At 37.8% G+C, this 24,345-nt stretch overlaps 2 protein-coding genes and 1 pseudogene across 2 annotated transcripts in view; all 3 read right to left on the bottom strand.

The window, feature by feature from the left end:
- Positions 1–24,345, bottom strand: part of RNF38 (ring finger protein 38) — a 121,889-nt gene that overhangs the window by 77,966 nt on the left and 19,578 nt on the right. The gene's annotated exons all lie outside the window — the stretch shown is intronic.
- On the bottom strand, positions 2,702–3,088 carry LOC129079418 (activated RNA polymerase II transcriptional coactivator p15-like; annotated as a pseudogene).
- Positions 18,335–18,652, bottom strand: LOC129079419 (LYR motif-containing protein 4-like). The gene has a single exon (XM_054584652.1). It carries the CDS (start codon positions 18,551–18,553, stop codon positions 18,335–18,337), a length of 219 nt encoding a protein of 72 aa, XP_054440627.1. The 5' UTR covers positions 18,554–18,652.

The raw sequence follows: 24,345 nt of genomic DNA, 5'->3' as shown, positions 1-24,345 counted from the left end.
TTGATAAAAGATATTTGAAAGTGAATAGAAAAATTTGAATACAGTAAAATTAGATTAGATGAAATTTACTGACATGAAATACGTTAAAATAGCAGGTATAAAAGAATATGAATAGTATGATTTCATGATGGTTAAAAAATACACATGTCCCTTTCCAGTGGGGACAATCTTCATACAACATCCCTCTCCGGAAGAGGAAAAGAGGAAACACAAGAAGCAGCAACTGGTGCAGAGCCCCAATCCCCACTTCACAGATGTGAAATGCCCAGGATGCTATACAATCACCATTGTCTTTAGCTACGCAAACAGTTTTGTGTGTTGGCTGCTCCACTGTTCTGTTAGCCCACAGAAGGAAAAGCAAGGCTTAAGTGAATCAAGATGAGTGGGGATCCATCTGGATAAACACATTTGGAATTCTCTCTCTCTCTCTCTCTCTCTCTCTCTCTCTCTCTCACACACACACACACACACACACACACACACGATATACATAGGAAACTTTCAAAAGACTATACATTAATATATTAACAATTGTACAAATAATTCCTAGGTGATAGAAGGAAATTTTTTTTTCCTTATTTTTGCTCATCTTTAGTAGCTGATTTTCACATGAAAAAAAGGACCTAGTTCCCAGGCTAGCTCCCAGTATTCATAGAAATAAATACTGAACCAGATGGGACAACCAGACTCTGGAAAAAAAAAGACAGAGGACTCCAAGAGCAGCCCTATGACCATTAGCAGGAGTCTTGAAGTGAACTATCCATTACCTTCTCTCCTTTGAGATGCTATCCGCAAAATGATCTTGGTGGTAACTGTTAAGATGCTCTGTTCTGCTAAGGTGCAACTGCTGGTTTAAGTGTAGGCAGGGATATTCTGACTCCATTCATTTTGTTAAGTTCCAGTTCAAATTCCTAGTGGCTTCTGACAAAAATACCTTGGAAAGGGCAGTTAAAACCACCCTATGAGTACTTGCCTGCTGGTCCATGAAACACCTCAAAGGCAATGTCTCCTCTCCACCTCATCCTCTCTTAAACACATGGAGAAAATAGGGAGCAGAAACATAGAATCACTGACCTAGGCGGGCTTGAGGACAGCATCAGGACATTAAGGACTGAATCTCATGCCTCAGTGACTTAACCAAGGATTTTTATACACCAATTAAGTACACAAGCTAACAATCAAGGCTTGGAATAACTATTGTCCATATATCCCAGCAAGGTTAAGTGGTTAATTTGGGGTCACATATGGGCCAAGACAGAAGTCATACCTCAGACAGGGTGTCCTTGATAATCCAAAGATAATTAGCAAAGAAGAATTCAATCATATGTTGTTGGCATATGGATTTATAAATTTCCCCAAGGAAACTGTAAGATTCAGGAGAAAAAAAAAAAAGAAAAAAGAAAAGAAAAGAAAAAGCCAAGTCTTTTATCAGAACCTTTAAATCCTTTAGGACACTGATTCAGGGCCTTGCACTTAGTAGGTATTCTATATGTTTTTAACTGATTGTTTTGAAATCTGGTTCTGTTTTGTAAGGTATAAATAAATCTTCCATATCAGTATACTGAAAACTTAGCCTATGGACCACCACAATTCAAGTGATTGATATAGATGCTAAAAAGCATTTGAACTCAATAATATATATATTTTTTTTTAAAAGAAAATTAAACAGCTACACTTTTTTTTTTTTGAGAGAGAGAGAGAGAGAGAGAGAGAAACATCAATGTGAGAGAGAAACACAGATGGGTTGACTCCCATATGCATCTTGACTAGGGATCAAACCACAACCTTTTCTTGAACATGGACCATGCTCCAAACAACTGAGTCACCAAGCCAGTACTAAACAGCTACATTTTTGTTCATTCCATACTAAGAGCAACAAGTAGACTTCTTCTTTTTTTTTCAGCTCACCTTTGGGGACCTTGCCTGTACTTTTTAAGTAACTGTCACTGCAATTACTGTCTAAGAAAGACACTCAGCACTTTAATTTTTTGGCTCTGCTCCCATTTATTGTTCTCTCAAGACTCTATTCTTTTCACTCCAGTAGAAAGAATTGCCTAATTTTATAGCAGCACATGAAAACATATTGAGCCTTACTCAATACTGAAACCAGAGGTGGCTAAATTCTTGAATGTGATCTCCCTGGGTTTTAATCACATCACTTGCAGCAGTAGCCTTCACAACTACTACTGGGGGACCAGAGTCTATGGCACAGCTGCAAAGAAACATGCTAAGACTGTTCCAAGTCTTAACAACCAACTACAATTTCCATATTTCTGCTCCAAAGATTCAAATATCATCCAACTGGTAAAACCCAACATTATTTACTCATCTATTCTCTATGTTTAGCTTTCTCCAAAGCATTGACAACAAAATAGACTACACTGTTTTTAGAAATCTTACTTAAAATTTAAAAAAGAAACTAGTAGCTTTGTTAGATGATACCCTTTAAGCCATTATTAATATTTAATTACTTGATTTTATTTTATAGTAGGTGATGAGGACAAAGCAATCTGCCTTAACAGAGTTGACAATTAACTTCACTCAGAACATTTTTAATAATGCACTTAAAAAAAGTATTCTTACAAAACATTCTGCAATCCAAATACACAATAGCTTGGAAAACAATGTTTAGGAAACAAAAGCAATGTAAAAAGAAAGATTAAAAAAACTAGAACAGTACAAGTTTTATATGGCTCTGGTTTTACAGTGCTCTTACTGCATCATTAATGTCGGAAGTTTGTTCCTTCAGCTGGCTCCGTTGCCTGGGATTTAAAGAAATACCTTTTCTTCCTGATTTCATTTCACCTTCTGGATCCCTTCAATATTCTCTAATATCAATTAGGACTTTTCCTTTGAAGTCCCAAATGCTGACATACCTCATTTCCCCAATGTGAAATATGTTATCGTCTCCGCTGCTGCTGCTCTACCTAGAGTATGACAGGGAGGGACCTTGAGGTTTCACCAGTCTTTCGCTTCTTCACAGGTTTTCCTTAAAGTAACTTACTTCTTCCTCCAACTTTTTGTCAACTTCACTGTCAGAATCACTGCCACAAGAGCTTGAAGAAACAAGTTCTTTTGATTTAGGCATTGCTTGCTCCTGCAACCGACCAGCACTTGAGTCACTTGCAACTCAAAACATTAATGTTAATCAATAACATGTGATAGAAAAAGCCAATCTAACTCTGTGAGGAAAGATGCTTACTACTGTTACAGTAGAGTCTAATGATATTTCTAGCTAAGTAGAGCAGAAAATTCAATTTCAGAGTCTTGGATTGTTTTGTTTTAAACAACTTTATTGAGATACAATTCACATACGATAGAACTCATCCATTTAACTTGTAAAATTAAAAAAAGTTTTATTATAATCACCAAGTTGTGCAACCATCATGACAATCAATTTTAGAACATTCTAATCACCCAAAAAAGAAATCCCAAAGCCATTACCTCATTTTCCCCTTTCACAAATTTTCCCCATTTCCCACCAACCACTAATTTAATTTGTGTATATGTCTATTCTGGACATTTCATACGAACGAGATTGTAGACTACGTACAGATCTTTGTAACTCACTTCTTTCACCCCCATGTTTCTAAGTTTCATTCACATTATAGCATGTATCAATTTATTCCTTTTAATGACTAAATAATATTCCAGTGAACAGATAACCACATTTTGTTTATCTATTCATCACATGATGGCAATTTGGATTGTTTCCACTTAAGAACTATTATGAATGTTGTTATGACATTCAAATAAATTTTTGTGTGAATCTTTTCATTTCTCTTGAGCAGAATTACTGGGTCAGGTGGTACCTCTATTCAACCTCTTAAGAAACTGGCAAAATGTTTTCCAAAGAGGCTGCATCAGTTTAAAATTCTACCAGAAGTGTATAAGGAGTTCTCTGTTTGTTTTTTGTTTGTTTGTTTTGTGGTTTTCTTTTTTAAATAGAATGAACCTTAAAGTGAGACCTAGATACAGTTTAGTCATTTACTGAATATGTGATCTTAGGCAAGCCATTAAACAAATCATGTCTTCCTTATCTATAAAATGGAAATAATATCTATTTCATAGTTGTTCTGAGGGTTATTATTAAATGTGTAAAAATGCTCATAACACAGTGCCTGACACGTAGCAATTCAAGAAATTATATAATTAACATTTCTAATCAAACCAAGGATGCTGATTTGCCTATGAGGCACGGCCTAACTCCTTAATTTTTTGTTAGAATTCTTTTATTGCATTCATTCTACTGTAATTTTTTGGTAACGTGTCTGCCTCTCCAACCAGACCATGAGTTGCTTAATTTATCTTTTCATATTCTAGCATGGAGCACATTTCCTGGTTCAAGACTAAAAAGCAGAAACAAAAGAAGGCAGAAAGGAAATAAGAACAAAAGAAAGAAAAAACAGGGAGGGAAGGAGTGGGCGAAAGAAAGGGTAAGAAAGGGAAAGAAAGGTTCCTGCTCCATCCCCTCCATCTCTGTACTTCAATCCCTTCCACCCCTGGTGAGATTTAGTTAGGCTGTCCTCTTTTCTCCCACACAAACTGCTTGGCCTCATATGTCTCATATGTAATAGTTAAATACAGTTAAATTCCATTTCCTCCCACTGCACTATATTTTCTTTCGAGTCAGAGACTGAGCCTTATTCATCTTCATAACGTATGTAGAGCCTGAGGCTAAGTTTTGTTCATAGAAGGCCTCACTAAAAAGGTTTACTGAATACATAAGGACTTTGCACGTGAAGTTTTTTTAAAAGTAAAAAAAAACAAAAAACAAAAAAGGTTTGTGACAGGGAAAAAAACTGCATTCCAGTACCCCTCTCCCTAGTCCTCAGTCTCCCTTCCCAGAGGCAAGTATCCTCAAATCATCCAGGTATTTCCTCCAGTATTGACCTCAATTTTTCTAAGTCATAAGCTTATAAGACTATTTCTTGGTTATCAAATTTAATGATTTATTGGATTTCTGCCATGCTACTTAATCAGAGGCCTAAACTCTTCCATGCCTCCTATTCTACTTCCTTTCTCATCTAGTCCTGCAATGTAATTGTTAGTGATACATTTTATATTTGTATTAAAATGATGGCCATTGAAATTTCAGAAACAAAAAAGATCTAAGAAGTTGTAGCCAAAGAAAAGCTCATAGCCCACGAACTTAACGTTTTGAATTTTAGTTTTAGAGGTGGGGGTGTAGTTAATAAAGAGAAAGAGACAGTAGACAGTAAAGACAAGGTAATATGTTTGGGGGCTACAGGAAGAGCAAGAAGGAAGTGACTGATTTAATCTATTTTCCTGAGTATTGGTAGTAAAGGGAATGGCTCCACTTTTCTTTACTGGAGTAGAAATATGAGAACGTCAGGTAGGAGGGGCTAGGAGTGGGGAATTCAATTTCCAGAGCATGGACTTATTCTTTGTAGTGGGAAACAAAGAGAATGCAGAAACTGGGTATCCAAACAAAAATAGGGCCTGAATGTAATCCATTCCTTGGTTATAATACAAGTAATCTAATTGGTGATTTCTAGGTGTTCTGTCCCTCAGCTTTAAATTAATCCAAGGATTGACTTTATTTATTCATTACTTCCTACTTTAAAAGGGATAAAGATGAAATTTGACAAATACTATTTCAGCCATTCAATAGAAATTGTCAGGTATATACACATATGTTACGCATGAGTGATCATCTAACTACTATTTATGATGACCAAACATAGTAACATAAAACACTTAGTTTACACTTTAATTCTCATAAATTCAAATCTTTGGGCTACAGCACCTGAAATCTCTAATACATTACCTAAATGATAAACGGGAAGTTAAATTACTGCTATAATTTCCCGACAGACACAACATTGATATGTAACACTCCAATTTAACAATATTAAAAGGCCTGATAAAAAAAATACTCACATGTCCCGGGTCTAAAATGAATGAATGAATTCATCAATTAATTAAAATGCAGTAAAGATGAGTAACCTGTAAAGAACCCCTAAAAATAGTAAAAACTCAACAATAACAATAGGCAAGAGCCTCAGAAAATATAAATGGCTTCTGAAAACATACAAATCATAAGCTTTTCTCCAAAGAAACATGCAAATGAGTGTTCCACAGACACACCTTTCTTACTCATCAGATTGGTCAAGATCAAAAAGTTTGATAAAACAGGCATGAAAAACAAGTATGAAAAAAAAACAGGTAAACATTGCTGATAGTAGACATGTAAACCAGTACCTCTAAGAAGAGCAACTAAGCAGTTAACTACCCTGATGACAAAGAGACACCTTTTAAACCCGACTTTCCCATTCTGAATTCATTTTACAAGTCTACTGGCACTCAGGCAAGTTGATATATGTACAAATTATGCATCATAATTTATTATATGTCCCCCAAGATCAGAAATGGCTACACAGGACAGGAAATTCCCCATTTTATACATTGTTATCCTAAGTGCAAAGAACAGTGTGGCATTTAGCAGGTGCTCAATCGTTGGTCAACAGAATGAGTAAAACTAAGATTTTAAGAGTTTAAATGTCCATCAAGAAGAGAACACTCTGCAACTGTAAGAGGAAAAAAGAGGAAGTTCTTTGTGCACTGATCAAGAAGGAGCTCCATTATAAATTGTTCAGGGGAAAATGCAATGGACCAGGGTAGTAGAGATATGTAGAAATTGATCACACTGAGTGTCTCTAGGTTTAGGAAGAACCAGGAGGTTAGAGGATAGGTGTCAAAGAAAATCTGTTCACTACAGGCTTTTTTATGTTTTGAACTTTGAACCATGTGAATATATTACCTATTCAAAAAATAAATAAATTTTAGAAAGATTAGTCCTACTGTAAATTACAGAGGTTGTAAAATGAGGCAAATTCTTAAATACACTTGAAGTTAGCAAGTTGAAAATGTGAAGCAAACACCAAAGTCATAATTCTTAAGTGAGATGTGACTGGTACCTAAGAATTATTTGCTTTCCAAAACAGAAGTAAAAAGTGAATGGAACAAAATTTCTCTAATAATTTGTATTATTCTGTGAAGTCTATATAGTTGCTGCTTCGATAACAGACCATCGTCTAGACTCTAGAGGGAAAAACTGAATTTGAAAAATAAACAATAGTTAGTGCTCAGTTCTGGTTCTTAAATGTTCAAAGACAACTGCTGATGCCTTGAATTTATTAAGTGGAGTTTCTAGGCAACAAATAGTATAATCTAGCTCTTTGCAATTCTGTGTTTTCTTATCTACCAGGACTCTTAGATTTTATTTCCTAAAAACTATCACCTGTTAAGCTTCCCATACAATGCTGTCAGCTCCTAATACTAAGGATAGCCTCTGTGTGTATATTCGTAATTGTGTACTAAAGTTTTATAGATGAGTCTGCCTCTGAACTTAGGCTTTTATCACTCCAAAGTGGTAGCAGGGTGTTTTGTTTTTGGAAGGGAGGTGCCAAAAATGTAAAAAGTGGATAAAAAAGTATTAATAAAATATTGGTGTCCTGGATGATGTGGCTCAGTGGACTGAGCATTGGACTGTGAATTGAGAAGTCCCCAGTTCAATTCCTGGTCAGGGCACGTGCCTAGGCAGCCGACCAGATCCCCAGTTGGGGACACGTGAGAAGCAACCAATCTATGTTTCTCTAACACATCGAGGTGTCTCTACCTCTCTTTCTTCCTCCCTTCTCATCTCCTTAAAAATAGATAAAATATTTAGAAAAATAAAAAAATAAAGTAAAATATTGGGAACATGCACTGTAAAGTACCTGGGGAAGACAAATGATCTTGATGGGTAAGCTGACATTAAATTGATAATCCAAATGAAAAAACATCTCATTACAGTTTGGAAAAAGCTAAACCATTCAGTTCCTTTTCTGAAAGATGGCCACCCATTATTAAGACAATAAAGACAGACTTATATAGCAAGCATATTCTGAATTTCATGTTGTTTTCAGTTATATCCAGTTTTTCCTTCCATTATGTGTGGAAAATATTCTAATTTACAATAGCAGGGACCAGTCACAGTAAGATTAGCACTAAAAAGTGGGAACATAAGAATAAATAATATAAAATGGATAATTATCTTTTAGCCTTGCCATAGCAACCTGGGCAAGTAATCTTTGAAGACTGTTTCCTTACTTGCTAGTCCTGAAGAAAGCAGTTTCCTATCAAAAGAGAAGCAAAAGATGAGGCCCTCTGTTTTCCCTCTTTGCTGCCCTCATGCAGATAAACATTTGAGAAGCAAATAGCATAGGAGTGGCTACTTAACAAGGCCACTCAGGCCACAATGGCAGGTGGCCAGTCCTTCCCTCCCTCTCCTGGTATTTTAGCCAAGCAGGTCAGGAATATGAGACTTCATGTGCTAATCTTACTATCAAACATGCCATTCTTCACCCAGCATCAGATGGAGCATTTTTTCCTCAACAAAGCTTACAATTAAAATAGTGCCCTGGCTGGTGTGGCTCAGTGGTTTGAGTGCCAGCCTGTGAACTGAAAGGTCGCTGGTTCAATTTCCAGTCGGGGCACATGCCTGGGTTGAAGACCAAGTCCCCAGTTGGGGACTGTGAGAAGCAACTGAGAGGCAACTGATCTATGTATCTCCCACACATTTATGTTCCTCTCCCTCTCTTTCTCCCTCCCTCCCCCTCGCTCTTTAAAATAAAAAAAAAAAATAAATTAAAATAAAATAAATAAAATAAAATAATAAAATAAAATAAAAGTCTTGCCCTGGCCAGGTAGCTCAGTTTTGGTTAGAGCATCGTCCTGTATGCCAAGGTTTTGGGTTGGATCCCCAGTCAGGGTACATACTAGAATCAACCAATGAATACATATATAAGTAGAACAACAAATCGATCTCTTTCTCTCTGTCTTGCTCACTCGCTCTCTCTCTCTCTCCCTCCCTCCCTCCTTTCCTTTCTCTAAAAATCAATAAATTAAAAAATTAAAAAATAACCAAATAAAATATCTTCTTATATCAACTCTTGGTTACCTATGATGATGCAAATGAGCCCAAATATAAATACCAGTGAGTAAAATCAACTCAGAGGAAAGTCTACATGGGCCCATTACTGTGGTGAGTATCTCACCTAAAATTATTCCCACAATCTTGTTTGTAAAATGTTTATCCTCCATCTAGGTAACTAATCTTTTTCACTTGAGCTCAAAGCTTCCTAAGGGAAACACTCTTAAAAAAAGTGTTCACTTATCACCTGCTGAGTGATGAGCCAATCAATGCTAGGAGCTGACAGATTGAGCTGGGTATTGGAAGGAGGACAAAAGCAGCAACACTTTGATTCCCATCTTCAGGCAGCTTTCAACCTAGAAAGTCTAAATATCAGAGAACAACCCTAAAATAACTTGTTCAAGATGGTTAACTTCAGACTGTAAGTGCAAAGGCAATCCAGGTAAGTGGTTTTTAACAGATCCTCAAAGTAGCCCAGCTTTCTCAGAGAGTTAAAATTCACTCATCTAAAACAAAGTGTTCAGGATTCCTCCCTTCTCACCTTATCCCAATACATACAACAGGAGGAGTTTTAGGGCATTCAGGAAAAGGTTCAGTCCAGAGTAGAGCTTTCACTGAGCTGAGCAAAAGACTTGGAGGCAGTAAAGTACACAAATCTCTGATACATTTACTTCCACAAAGCCAAAGATGGTGGGGGGAGGGGAAGGGTCAATGCCATTCCCAAGTGGAATAAAAAAATCTTTTCCTGCTTGGGTAGAGATGCCCTCCTTCTCTTCTGCTACCTTAGAGTGCCACAAACCTAGGGGGAGGGCAAAGCAATAAACGAGGTAAGAAGTTTTATAAACACAGTTATTAGAAGCTGAAGAATTACTACAGATTTCTCTCAGCCTTGAATACTGTTACAGAGACATTTGTATCAAAGACTTTCTAACCCACAAACTAGAAGACATGGAAGTAAAATGAGCCAGAGGGGCCCCTTCACATTGCCGTATTTTAAATCTATGCAGAATAAAGCTATGCATGAAAAGCAAATGGGGGTGGGGGGTGGCGGATGGAACAGATGACGACTACAGACTACAAATCAACAAGGAATGAATATTCATAGAACACAAAAATTATATTCATGCTAATTCTAACATCACTGACAGAAAAAAGACATTTACTTGCTAATAATGTATTTAGGTCTAGAACTATGAAGTGGAAAAGAAACAAGATTTTGCCATGAAGACAGGCATGGGTTTTGATCCTTGTTCTTCCATTCATGAGCTGTGAGACCTTAGGCAAATGAGCCTCAGCTTTTTCCTTATCTGGGAAGGGGTACAATACCTCGCATGTGTTGTGGCAAAGTTTATGTGATATATGTAAAGAACTTAGCACTGTCTTTGGCACAAAAGATGTTAACAAGTGTTTAATCTTATCATATGGCAATAGAAAAAGTTAACTACCAACTTTTGCCCATCCCTCCAAGAATCTTCAGGCATACTCTGTAACTGGGAAAATCTTATCAGTATCCATTAATAAGAAAGGGTTAAATAAATCATTATTCTTCCTTATGATCCACTTATTAAACAGCCCTCCTGAAAGTTACTGACAATGGAAAGGCTACCAAAGTATATTGTTAAGTGGGGGGATGAGGGGGGAGCAAGCTGAAGAACAATAGACAAATATAATAAAGTCCAGTTTATCTGGAAATGTTATTAACAGAAATTATCCCTGAAAAGAACAATGCCACTGAAGGTATGTTTATATATTTTGTACTATTTGCATCTTTTTTAAATTTAACCTTTATTGTATTTTTTTCCATTACCATTTAGTGCCTTTATGCATTTTCTATAATTACAAGCACTATGTGTATAGTTAAAAACTAATAACAAAAGGAAAAAAGTATTACTTGTATAATTAAAAATTACTGACAAAGCACTTTTATATAATATCAGATACTGATTTAACCTTCCTATCCAAAACTTTTTTTCTTGGAATAGCTCATGGATGGTCTTAAAAACCCTACAAGCAAACTTATTTTTGGTTCCATGTTCCAGCCAATCTAACACAGCCAAGGCAAAGCTGGGAATGGATGCTTTAATCATGGCAGTGGCTAGGGGTGAAGGAATGGAGTGCTGGTATGTATTGGGGAGAAGGTGGTGGAAGAGATTATGAGAAAGAAAAAGCTCAACATATGAAGAACACCATTCTCTATTTTGAACTATGCTCCTGTGGTTATAAAATGGTCTTTGCCCACGCTGGTAGGTACCTACTGTGCCTCCATCACCTATATGCAATACAGCCAACCTCAGATGGATGGTAAGTAAAGATATCATTTAGGTAATTTCATTTTGCAGGCTTTTACCTGTTCAGGGTTACTAAATCACTCTGCCAAATAATTATTAATATTGAATTACATCATCTATGATGAATTCCAAAACTATTTTTCTCATTTAACTTTAGCAAACACTTCAAAAGGGCTAACACATTCATAAACTCTATTACATAAAAAAGTACACCTCCTTCAAAAAAGCTTGCTTTGGGAAGTTAATACTCTGCTCAAGGATGACTTCAAGTTCATCTAAATTAGCCTGGGAAGTGGCCTTCAGTTCAAAGGAATCACAGCTACTTATGGAATGACTAACTTCAACAAATATTATTTCCTAGCATATTAAATCATTTGTACTTCCAAAATGACTTTACAGTGAACATTAGATTTAGCATATTATACTCGAATGTTAGCCTGTCCTTAGACACTAATAACATTCTTTTATGTATTTATTATAATTAAAGCATCAATTCATAACTCTTTCCTAATAGTTCACTTAAACATTATCATGCCCCTACATAGGAACCATCAATTGTTGTCTATTTATAAGATTAAAAGAAGTCAGATTCCTCAATCAGACACTTAAAATCATATACAATCTTCCTAGTCTCATTACTACCACCATCTTACCAAAGCCTTTGCTCAAGCCAGCTATTAACTAGTTAATCCATTGTCTCTTCAGAACCCAGCAAATTCTGCATAGGCCACAAAGGCTCAAATATCCTAGGCTACACTAGCCAACCCAGGACACATGAACCTACTAGGGTTCAGCATCCAAGAAAGTGGACCACCTCACTCTTCTTTTAATCACAGGACAGGATGTTATGACATGATGCTTTCACCCTAAAATGACAGAGTACACACAAATTATACGACTTAGGAACACTTAAAGACAAGAAGAAACACCAAATATTAGAAACAACAGAAAAAATCTGGGTGGGAAGAAGTTAACTACGAAATACTTTCGGAGAAAATCTAAACATGGTAGAGAAACTGAGCATGGTTAGGGAAACAGACAATAGACATACTAAGTAGATTTCATGGCCGTATGTCCTCAATTTTGAGGCAGTATGTTTTCAGTAATTTTTTCCTTCTAATTACAGATATTTGTTAATAGCTAATGAATTACACTTAATTATCATCTCTTCTATTCTTTTTCATATTAATAGTTTTACAAATTTTAAAAAATCCTTTGTCAGACCTTACACACAATTTGAAACTTATAACTGGTTGCCACATGGATCAAAGCAATGGAACCTACAACACTGTTACAGAGATGCTTATAAATTATGGAGTTGAGATGAGAGGCAGTGTAAGTAGACAGTCCATACTAAAATAAGGGAATCAAACCGTAACCGAGAAAGACCTGGAGAGGATGAGGGTGAGAGATGTCTCTGGTGAGAGACTCTCCCTAGGCAAGGAACCATGTGGCTCTCTGAAAGCCAGGCTACAACTCTTGAATGCAGGTTTTCAACTTAGCACTTCAGAGAGTCAGCTGATCTCAAGGAGTGTCAAAAACAACAAAACACCAGTGAACACTTTCCTTTACAAAACAACTCACAACTTCAACTCATCATCTTAAATTGTTATTGGTGGCAAACGAGTTCTTGTGGTGTCTAGAGGAAAAGAATTTCCTGAGACTGGCACAGGAGGATGGGACTCCGTGGTATAACATGATGATGTACAATTAAGGGGACCCCCCTCCTGGCTTTCCAGTGTCCCATCTCCGTCTGTCTCCACCATGAAAAAAGTCCATTCTTGCATAGGGCCAGGATGAAGGCCACTGCCCAGCATTTATGCTCAATATTAAAGTCCAGTCCAGTCCAGCACCCAGCTAGCTTAGTGTGCTTCCAGCACTAGTCCATTGCTGTGCTTTAGTATTCAGGCTCCCACCTGGAGGCCACGAAGTCAACAGGTTCATGCACTGTGCGAGTGTGGGTCATAAGCAAGAGAGAGAGCTTCTTTGTTTCCCTGCAGTTATGACCAAAAGCTTGGGTTTGGGAGGGCAGGGTGCTTTCTAAAAATGATCGATCAACTTCCCAAGTTTTTGCAGGCTTTGGATAGGGTCCATCCCCCAGTCAGACTGACAGGCCTCTCTCTATAGTCCAGCACCTCCCCCTGAGTCCCCTAACAATCTGGTACCAGTATTGGAGAGGGGAAGGGAGGTCTGTTAATCCCATTGGCCAGAGTACTGCTACGATCCTCTTGAGTGTGAAAAGCAGCAGGTTCTTGGTGAAGCAAACAGGTTCCTGCTTCCTAGTTTATTGGACTCAATGTCTAGTCTGTTTTATTCTCCTTCTCAATATTTAGCTAAACACCAACAGTAACTAGGAAAAGCTGTACTGAAATTCTCCGTCTCAACTCATCCAGGCTTGAAACACTTCACCTTGAGGTGGTACACAAGAACCAAGCCACACAGTGCAACATTTAGGATGTCAATTGTCTCGTTCTCCCACACTCCTTCTGGTCTAATCTAGTCTTTGTCTTCCTTCTTCACCTTCTCCCAAAGTTCTGACTCTTGCACGGAAAAGCCTACCAAGTTTTGTGATGCGCCTGAAACTCTCACGCTGTTCTCTGTGGTCCACACACATATCTGGACCTTGGCTCATGTCAGGGAGTTTGTGGGTTACCACTGTGAAAGTTCTCACTATGCTAATAACCTCCAGACAGGACTTCTGGCCCTCAAGTATAGACTCTGGCAACATTACACTGATTTTTATCATATGGAGAGTTATTTTCCGTTCCTGGAGAGTTTAAAGGCAAAGAATTAATATAAAGGGCGCATATACACAGTGAGGATTTGCCCAACAATCTCTAGAAGTTAAGGGCAATATGAATTCATACAACGGTTTAACATGAAATGCTTTTTAACTCCCCTGTGATTCATGGAAAGAAGATTTGGGATAATGAAATGGTTTGGAAACAACTGTTTCTTTGTACTGAAATAATAATGAAGGCCCAGGCCAGGTAGCTCAGCTTGTTAGAGTGTCATTCCAATATGCCAAAGTTGCAGGTTTGATCCCCAGTCAGGGTACATACAAGAATCAACCAATAAGTGGAATAACAAATCAATGTTCCTCTTCCCCTCCCCCAATCAATAAGTTTTAAGTAATTAAATAATTGAAAACAAACACTAAAAACTGTTTATTAAATTTAAATACACACCAAGTTAGACTCATTAATCTCTTGTGATTAAGTGTAGCTGGGAATTTTGACTCCAGTCTCATCACTGTGACTAAACAGCATGATTCAGACACTCTTCCTCTGTGCTACCAGAGCTCTCTGTGTAACATGTCACATCATGCAATGTTTTGCTTCTCCCTCTACACCAGAGGCTGCTTCAGAGTACAAGCTATGACTTACATGTTTTGACATAGCAAGCCCAGCACAGTGCTGGACACACAGTAGGTGTTAAAAAATATTTCTAAAGGGAAAGAAAGGATACTCATTATGAATTTCTAACTAAAATTCTCCTACCTCTGAAGGATTCTAAATTAACAGTAAATAACTACATTCCCCAAGCCCTAGATGTGAGGATATTTGGTATGTGAAGTTAGTAAATGTTTAGTAACAAATGACCTGCTAAAATAAATAACCATGGAAAGGAATAAGCCTCCAAAGAAGCAAAGAAAATGAAAGTTTTCTACTGACTCAGAATTCTTGAGCCCTCTTAGCATACTTAGTATTCAAAATAACTACTGAATAAGTTACGGAAATATAAACACAAAAAGGAAATGGTCTTGCCAACTACCATTTGCTTTCTATTTTCTTTTCAAATCCAAATGACCTTAGGATCTAGGCCAAGAGGAGGCATGAGATTTCAACACTCAAAAAATGTATTAACTGAATTAAGAGGCCTAAATAAAAATCTACTCATGTGAACTTGTATTTGTGTTAGAAGTATGCACTGTGTGCATAACTACTGTCATGGGCAACCAAGAGCAGCAGCTTCTACCTAGTGAAGTTTTACTTAGAAGCATGGAAGAGGGTGACTCTTCACTGCAATACTGATGCCTACGTACAGCTCAACAGCTCTGGTTGGCCTTGTTGAAAGGAACCCTTAAAACTCATCAAATCTACCTCTACCCATTCACACTGAGCATAAAGCTAATGTCTACTGAGACCCTGCCCGGATAGCTTAGTTGGTTCGAGTGGTCACCCAATACACCAAGGATGCAAATTTGATCCCTGGTCAGGGCACACAACAATCAACCAATGAATGCATAAATAAGTAGAATAGCAAATCAATGTTTCTCTCTCCCCTGCCCCTTTCCCTCCACTTCTAAAATCAATAAATTAAAAAAAAAAAAAAGAAAGAAAGAAACTGAGGTGCACTGAGAGGAAGTAACTTGCCCTGGGGTATAAAGAAAGCTAATGACAGCCCTGGCTGGTGTGGCTCAGTTAGTTGGGCGTCATCCCACTAACCAAAATGTCACAGCTTCAATTCTTGGTCACGACACATGCCCAGGTTGCAGGTTCAGTTCCCAGTTGAGGCGTCTGCAAGAGGCAACTGATTCATGTTTCTCTTCCTTTCTCCCTCCCTTCTCCGCTCTTTGGAACCAATAAAAGAAAAAAGAAAATTTAAACGAACGTTAATGGCAGACCAAGGGCCGAATAGGTCTTAAGGCCAAAGCCAGTAATCTACTACCCTGCACCATCTCCCTGCCAACTATTAGATTTATGTTCATTGTAATACATCATATCAAAGTATTGTGCAAGTGCAAACTGAAGAAATGATGAAATATAGCAAAACCTTCCCAAGCAGACTTTTCAAAAGAACTGCATATTCTAGTTGATTTGCTTTTCTGATCTCCAAATGTTGGTTTTGATAACTGAACTTCACAATTATCAGGTAAAAGGACATGAGAGAGGGGGGAAAAAAAGAAGAATGAGTACTGTTCCTATCTCAAGGCATATGTAGAGAGCCATTTTCTTTCTTGATAGATCTCTGCTATATATAAAAGCAGTGGTGGTATGGTACAAAGAGCACAGCCCTACCACTGACTGACCAGCTGTGTTAGCATTGTTCAAGCCAATCTCTCTGGAACTCAGTTTTCACATCTTTAAAAAGATAAACTAATGTAAGATCTCTTCTAGCTCTGAACTCACAGCATCTGGAACACTAAGCATGTTTTCTTATAATATGGAATGTTCTCTAGAAAGTACCTATATTGCCCCCCGCCCCGAAATTCTGAGTATATGATTATCACAGGTTAAAACAGACCTGAATGATAAATTAGTTATAACACTCAAGTGATACCTGGATCTCTTCTATAACTGCTTGTAACTTTGATGAATAATGGCTTTTTGGTTTATGAAGGAACTGCTCAGATATTTGCCATAGTATAAAACATTTAAGGGCCCTACTATGGTGTGGAAGCAGGGAAGATTGCTCAACAGATGGAAGAAGCTTTCTAGACCAAGGAGTTTGAACTTAATGTTTTATGTATCATGGTTTTACTGTTCAAAGCAATTTTTGAAGCTCACTGATTTAAAGGCTGAGCTAGGTCTCTCCGCTACCCTCCAAAAAAGGAAGTATGAAAAACACATATTAGTTCTTTTCACAAGAACAATATTACAGAATCACCACATGTATTAAATGCTATCATATACTGTCACAAGGTTGTCCCTTTTTTTGTATTTTTTCATTGTGGAAAAATATGCAGCACATAAAATCTACCATTTTTGCCATTTCTTAAGTGTATAATTTAGTGGCATTAATTATATTCACAATGTTGTGCAACCATCACCATTACTTATTTTCTAAAATTTTCTCATTACCCCCAGCAGAAACCCTATAACCAATAAGCAGTAACTCCCCATTTCTTCTCCTTTATTTTTACATTCTCAAAGGGCTTAATAACTTTCAAACTATGATATGCTGCCACCAGGTGGCATGAGAGTGTCATGGTTACCCAAGTTTGGGAATTGTTTCAAAAGTAAGTGAAAATGTAGATGAAATAAAATTGTTCTGGTCTGGTAACTTTTGAACCCAAGTGATGGGCACACAGGGGTTCGTTATTCCAGTCTTTCTACATCTGTACATGTTTTAAATTTCTAGACATGTATTAAAATTGTGCCTACAATGTTTATAAATACTGTGTACAGATGTCATACATTTTTAAACCCTATAAAAGATTTCATACATCGGTATTAGACAAATATTGTGTTTCTTCAGATATTTTTAAAATATGAGAAAATATTTATGCATAATAAATGCATCAATTATACCTTAATGTTAAATCCTGTTAGTAGGTAGCAGATTTCCAAGATTACATATTTATACTAGTTAACAAAAACTCTGTGTTGCATCCAACTAAATCTCATTAGTTACTAACTTGAAAAAATCAGTATTCAAATGTATCAGTATTCAACTCCCACATGTATGCAGAAGTAAATTCACAGAGTAACTGCAATGCAGTATTGTACTGTATCGCAATTTAAGAAGGTTTTGTTTCTTTAATAGTATACACAACTATACAAAGGAGTCAACTCTTAACTATCTCCAACAGAAGGAAGCTAAGAGGCAAAGAATTCAGTTTAAAACTGCATGTGTTTTCATTAATCCTTTTTTCTTTCATAAATTGCCATTTGACCAGATCACAGAAAATTTTGCACAGTAATTTTTAATTTTTCTAGCATTGGTAGCTTCACCTGGATGAATTTCTTTTTAAGGGAGACAATTTTGTTTATTGTCAAGGACCAAAAAACAAAGCCTGGAGATGTTCTATGCAAGTGGTGATAAGCTACTAAAGAAGGATGAGGTGGAGAGGAGACAAAATAATAAATACAGAGCACTATTTTTAGTGAACTCCAGCTCTTAATTCTAACACTTGATCCAAGGAGAAACAGCCACCCTTTTTCACTATGGCTGCAGAAAAATGGAAACCTCACTCAATTTATCAGTTCCTACATGGCAGGCTGAGCAAGAGACTATCTTAAGCTGATGCAAAAGGGCACTCAAGCTCTGTTAGGAACCCCCATTCCAAGCACAGAACAGATGCTGGAGACAGTCCACAGTTGCTGGTGGTGGCTGGTAGTGGTGGTCCTTAGGTCTCACGTTTCTCTTGATTCTCAATGATACGCTAGTCAGTTGAACATAATGGCTGGCCAACACAGACCTGCCACCAAATCATTCCCAGGTCTCTTTTGGCTTCATTCAGTAGAGTCTGAATTTCTACAGGGTCTTTTACATTCTTATTTTCTCTGAAGGCATCTCTTATCCCCCTGACAGCGTAAGTTGTATAATTGTAGGCACTAAAATGCTTCCTCTCTCTCAGTATCTCCAGGTATATATCTAACATTTGTGCGTGGCTGGACGCTGTTATTTTGGAAAGAAAAAAAAAGTGGGTCCTCTTTGCAGAGGTCCTGGGCTTAACCCAACCACAAAATTTCAGCCTATACAAAACCACAAACAAAATAAAATGCAGTGGAGTTTGGTTTTGCTAGCAGGCCTGGGCCTCAGGCTGCTGCTGGATGAATTTTCCTGATAACAACTAATCCAACAAATAATTTTTATCTCAACCATATTTACTGCTATTATTCCAAAATATGCATTCCTCTGCTTTATAAAACATTCAATACAAAGTAATTAAAAATTTTTCTTGATAATCATTATTAACATTAATTATCAAACTCTAATGGCTTGCTGCTGAATGCATTTCTTGGTTTTTCTCATCAATGATCTAGGCTCTGCCTGCCAGTGAAACTGCCTCCCCTCCTGGACTGAGGGTCTCTCTTGGCCCCTTCCTGCAATTCAGCTTTCAGCCTACTGAACTCACTGAGTATAATGAATGCCCACTGCTTCTTGTTCCTTGCTAGCTCAAATGCCCCACCTCCGTGGTTCCAGAACTGCTATATCCTACATTGTGCCAGGTGTGAAGACCAACACACTGGGTTGTGCTGACCTATTTAACGGTGGACTTGTTTTAGAATTATAAAGAATCTTAATGAGAGGTCAACCTCCCTGTTTTGGAGATAAGTAAAGGCTAAGGCAATTAAGTGACCCATCCAAGGTCACAGGGCTATTTAGTTGCAGAATAGCTATTAATAGTCAGAACTGCTGGTTTCTAGTCCAAATGGTTTTTGTACTATTACATCAACACTCACATCCTGCAAAGTTATCATACAATAAGAGACAAGCTGATGAAACCATGAAGCCAATTTTCCCGAAATTCTTTAAATTAATGGGCACTGGTCCTTCCAGAAATAAGACAATTAAGTCTGATTTCTGCTAGATGAACCTATGTTAAGGTAGGTCTATCTAGTTTTATCACAGATGCTGGCTTTCTTCCAGAACATGAAAGCAATGGACTCACAGGAATTAATCACATTTAAATCAAATGTAGATAAAACAATGTTACAGAATCACACATTGCAGGTAACAGTCTACAGTAGGACATGCTTTTTTTTCTTTTAAAGATTTTATTATTTCTGGAAAGAGGGGAAAGGAGGGAGAAAGAGAGGGAAAGAAACACCCATCGGTTGCCTCTTGCACGCCCCCAGCCAGGGACCTGGCCAGCAACCAGGCCGTTGTGCCCTGACCCAGAATTGAACCAGCAATCTTTTGCTTTGCTGGATAATGCCCAACCCACAAAGCAACAGTGGTCAGGGCAGGACATGCTTAAATCAGACCCTCTCTGATTGAATCTGAACTATTTAATTGGCAATTTATCTATTAATTTTTTACTCTTCTACTGGGCAGTAAGACAATGACAGGCATCTTTCCTTACAAAAGAGCTCCACTCACATCATGCAAATGGGCAGACATTAAGATAGTTTAAAGTCTTCATTTGAGAATAACTTTAAAGCCTTGCTGTACAAATTTTATAATAAGCCTTGTTGATATCAATCTTTAAGGCATAAGTTCTCAAATTGCAGTCCACAGGCCCCAAAAAAATTTATCAATGGACTTTAGGAGGTCTGTGAACTCACTAAAGTGTACACAATATTCTGCGTGCATGTGCATACATGCATTTGTTAGGAGAGAAGATCTATGGCTTTATCAGATCAGAATCACTGCTTTTAGTAAAACAGTTTTCAGGCAAGGCAGTTCACTGCTGCCTGCAGCATGTTCAAAACAAATGTTATGGGATTACTCTCTTAACACACACTGAAGCCTTCAGGAATGCAGAACCTCAACACAGTGATAATCCTGAGAGATCAGAAGTTCCCTGGTTGCAAGACTGGGAGACAAGGCCACTATATATGGTAAGTCCACTATACCTTCTGATCAACATATCTCCACATTTGATCTCCTAACCAGAGAGCATCAAGAAAGCAAGATTGTCTTCCACCTAAAATAAAAAGATAGGGGGAGGGGTAGAGACATGCTGGGGGAATCCATAAGATCAAGGGCCTTCCAGCATCCATAAACTAGCAATAACCCTCCCTGAAAGTACTTTAACTAGTACTACCATCTCTTAAGGTTAAATTTACTACCCTGTATTAAGGAATTAACCCCATTTCTTAAAACAAAACAAAAAAACCCCTCTGTGCCAAATATCAGTGACAGAGTGATGGAGGATTTCCCTCATTTTGGTACTTTTAAGTATCAGTATTTTGAGAATAAACCCATCATCATCATCGGTCCCGCCTGGTGTGGCTCAATTAATTGAGTGCCGGCCTGCAAACCAATGAATCACCAGTTTGATTCCTAGTCAGGGCACACACCTGGGTTGCGGGCTGAGTTGCCAGTATGGGGAGTGTGAGAGGTAACCACTCACTGTTATTTCTCTTCCTCTTTCCCTTCCCCACTCTCTAAAAAATAAAAATTTTTTAAAAAGGCACAAGATACCTTAAAAAAAATTACCATGCCTTCATAAGCTTTGATCACAAATCCCTGTAGTGTTTTCCAAAAAGAACTGCTTTACATTTAACACCCTGGATGCATGAGAGAAAGAGACTGTGAGAGTGAATGAGAGTGAGACAACATACTCCATCATATACAGGCCACATAAAACATTAACTCTAAATACTGTATGCAGTATTCACATGTTCACAGGTTTCCAGACTAAATATTCCTTTCTCCAGCTTGGAGGGAAAAACATTGAAATTCATTCTTAGCGTTGTATATGGTAGTAGATGATGCATATGAAAATAAAATACTGTATGCAATATTTAGAGTTACAACTAACTTAGAGTTAGTACTGTATACTGTACACAGAAATCCTTCTTTCCTTCCACCACCACGAAGTACTATTCACTTTAGAGATTTGTGGATTTCAGAAATTTTTATTTTCATACGCATCATCTACTACCATATACAATACTAAGAATGAATTTCAATGTTTTTCCCTCCAAGCTGGAGAAAGGAATATTTAGTCTGGAAACCTGTGAACATGTGAACACAAGATTCTCCACATTGATTGGTAACATCAGCACAATGCTGTTTTATGCCTATGTATTTTTAGGCCATTGCTATCTGACACTTCAGAGGAAACTTTTGAACTTAATGCCAAAAAAAAGGGGGGGGATCTTAGGAGGCAGAGAATTAAATCCACTGGCCAAAACCATACCTTTTTATATCTGAAAACTATACTCAGGGTAAAATCAGTGCTTCCAATTAGAGACCACAAATGTAATTTTAAAAATTTTCCTGTGGTTTCTTTTTTTTTTTTAATTTTTATTCATTGATTTGAGAGAGAGAGAGGAAGGGAGGGTAAGGGAGGAAAACAGAGAGAGGGATAGAGAGAGAAAATGAATCTGTTGCTCCACTTACTAATGCATTCATTAGTTAATTCTTGTAAGTGCCCTGACCAAGGATCGAACCCAACTTTAGAATATCAGGAGGACACTACCTAACTGAGCTACCCAGCCAAGGCTTCTTGTGGTTTCTTCAAATCATGGTCAGCTAACTACAAGATGACACTGAAAGACTAAAAACAGTAATGACCAATAAATATACTAGAAATTCCAATTCTCCCATTTTATAGGCAAGGCGTAATTGTTTGATATAAACACACAGAGTTAATTATCCACACACCTTCTTCACAACTCTATATAGGTGTCTAAGAAAACAAAAAAAAGGTAGTAGAGTATTAAAAATAAGTTGTTCTCAGTTTGCAAAACGGATGGTTTACTTCCCTAGCATAAGTGACCATAAGGAAGAAATGAACCTAATCCAAAGATTAAGCAAACTAAACAGGAAATTCAGAGACGGGTAGAAAAAAGTTTTATCTAAAATGGTTTAGTGAAGCTATTATATACACACACTCACCTGTAATAAATGGAGTGACAATGAAGTGTGTGTGTGTGTGTGTGTGTGTGTGTGTGTATCACCCTACTCTTTACCCCAAGAACAGGGTTTATCTGGAGAGTAAAGTAAATCCAAACACAGTAGTAGGAAATGGGTTTTTTTCTAGGCCCAGGAACACTTACTGGACTAGGAGACACAAGTTTAATTAGTGACACGAGCACATATAAGCAGCAAAGAACCACCTGAAAGTTGCAATCAGCAATGAAAAACAGTTCCTGAGCCCAAACTTGAGCTATACCCAGAGGAGAGACAATGGGGAGGAAAGGGGGAAATATACACACAAATATTCTGTATACTAGAGGCATTTACTGCTGAGAGGAAAAGATTTTTCATCAAGCCTGTCCCCTGCCATCACTTAGATGAAATTGTCAGATGAGCTATCTGCTTGTGCTCCAATTCCATTCCATGCATATGTACTGAGCAGCTACTAAGTGCCAGGCAATATATAAGGGCCAGGTAAATCATGATAGTGAAAACAGGAAACAGATTATTGCCTCACGCTGCTTGCACTCGAGTAGAGAACAATTTAAAAGGAAGGGAGGCAGGACGGTGTAGCCCAGTACCTTTCACTCCCTCTGTTCTTCCCAATACCAATTTTTGTCAGAAGATGATATGTTAGGATAACATCAAAGTTATATTAGAAGAAATGCCCCCCCCCCCAAAAAAAAAAGGAGAGAGAGAAAGAGAGGTCTGGGTGTGTCCTGTAAATAAATGTTTAGTTCTGAAGAATATGATGATTAAAAACTACCTAAACTGGATGGAGCCAGGTACAAGTCAACAGAGGCATGAACATAGCTGTCAAAGATCTTCCCAGTCTTGGGCAAAAGGAAAGTTATCAGAACTGAAAGAGAAGGGATAAAGAAAAGGAAGAAGAAAGATCAAAGGAGAATGGGCTTCTGGGAACTCACCCAAGACAAAGTGAAAAATTATTTGCAGCCTCTTCTGAATGCACTTTTTCTTTGTTTTAAAATATTTTATTTATTAATTTTTAGAGAGAGGGGAAGGGAGGGAGAGAGGGAGATAAACATCAATGTGTGAGAGAAACCTCAATTGGCTGCCTCTCCCATGCTCCCCAACCAGGACCAGGCCTGCAAACCCAGGCATGTGCACTGACTGAGAACTGAACTGGCAACCTTTCGCTTTGAGGGACAATACCCAACCCACTGAGCCACACAGGTCAGGGCTGAATGCATTTTCTTTGTGATCAATTACAATTAAGACTAAACTTTTCTGGCAAAGGACAGACTCATCTCTCCTTCCCGTACAGGGACAAATATTTGGGCCACATATATATATCCATGAATGAGTAATTGTGAATGGTGCTAAGTTCTACAAAGTAATAAACAGAGTGCCATGAGAGAGCAGACAGATAGAAATCCCTTTAGAAAGAGTAGCCAAGAAAAGCCTCAGAGGAAAGTTGAACACCAATGGAGGAGTAGGAGTTGAGCACTCAAAGGGCACAGTGAGTAGTCTATGCAGAGAAAACAGATTATGAGAGGAGGAAAAAAACTAGGTAAGTACAAGTGCAACAGAAAGTCAATGAATGGTTTTAAGTAGCTATGTGATCCATTCTTCTAAAAGCTCTCTCACTGCTGTGCAGAGAAAATCGGAGGGAAGCCAGAGAACTGTGAGGATCAGCTGAAAGGGCAGAATGATAGTTCAGGGGGAAAGCTGAGATCATGCCAATGGAAAGACATGGAATGGAAGGATACAAGATATATTTTGGAGCCCAGTTTCTGAAAAGGACTTGATGAAGGATGTGGGAAAGAAGGATGCGGGGGATGGGGGGGGAGCAAAAAACACAGGTGTCAACAATGACTCCTGGGTTCCCGGATTATG

Source organism: Pteronotus mesoamericanus, unplaced genomic scaffold, assembly GCF_021234165.1.
Source record: "Pteronotus mesoamericanus isolate MK-2021 breed Mesoamerican mustached bat unplaced genomic scaffold, CSHL_Meso_final contig_78, whole genome shotgun sequence".
Taxonomy (NCBI): Eukaryota; Metazoa; Chordata; class Mammalia; order Chiroptera; family Mormoopidae; genus Pteronotus; species Pteronotus mesoamericanus.
This window is presented reverse-complemented; position numbering and strand designations above follow the sequence as displayed.

Bases quoted from the DNA above. Each gene is read 5' to 3' on its own strand.
- LOC129079419 (XM_054584652.1), bottom strand. From the start codon at position 18,553: ATGTTAGATATATACCTGGAGATACTGAGAGAGAGGAAGCATTTTAGT.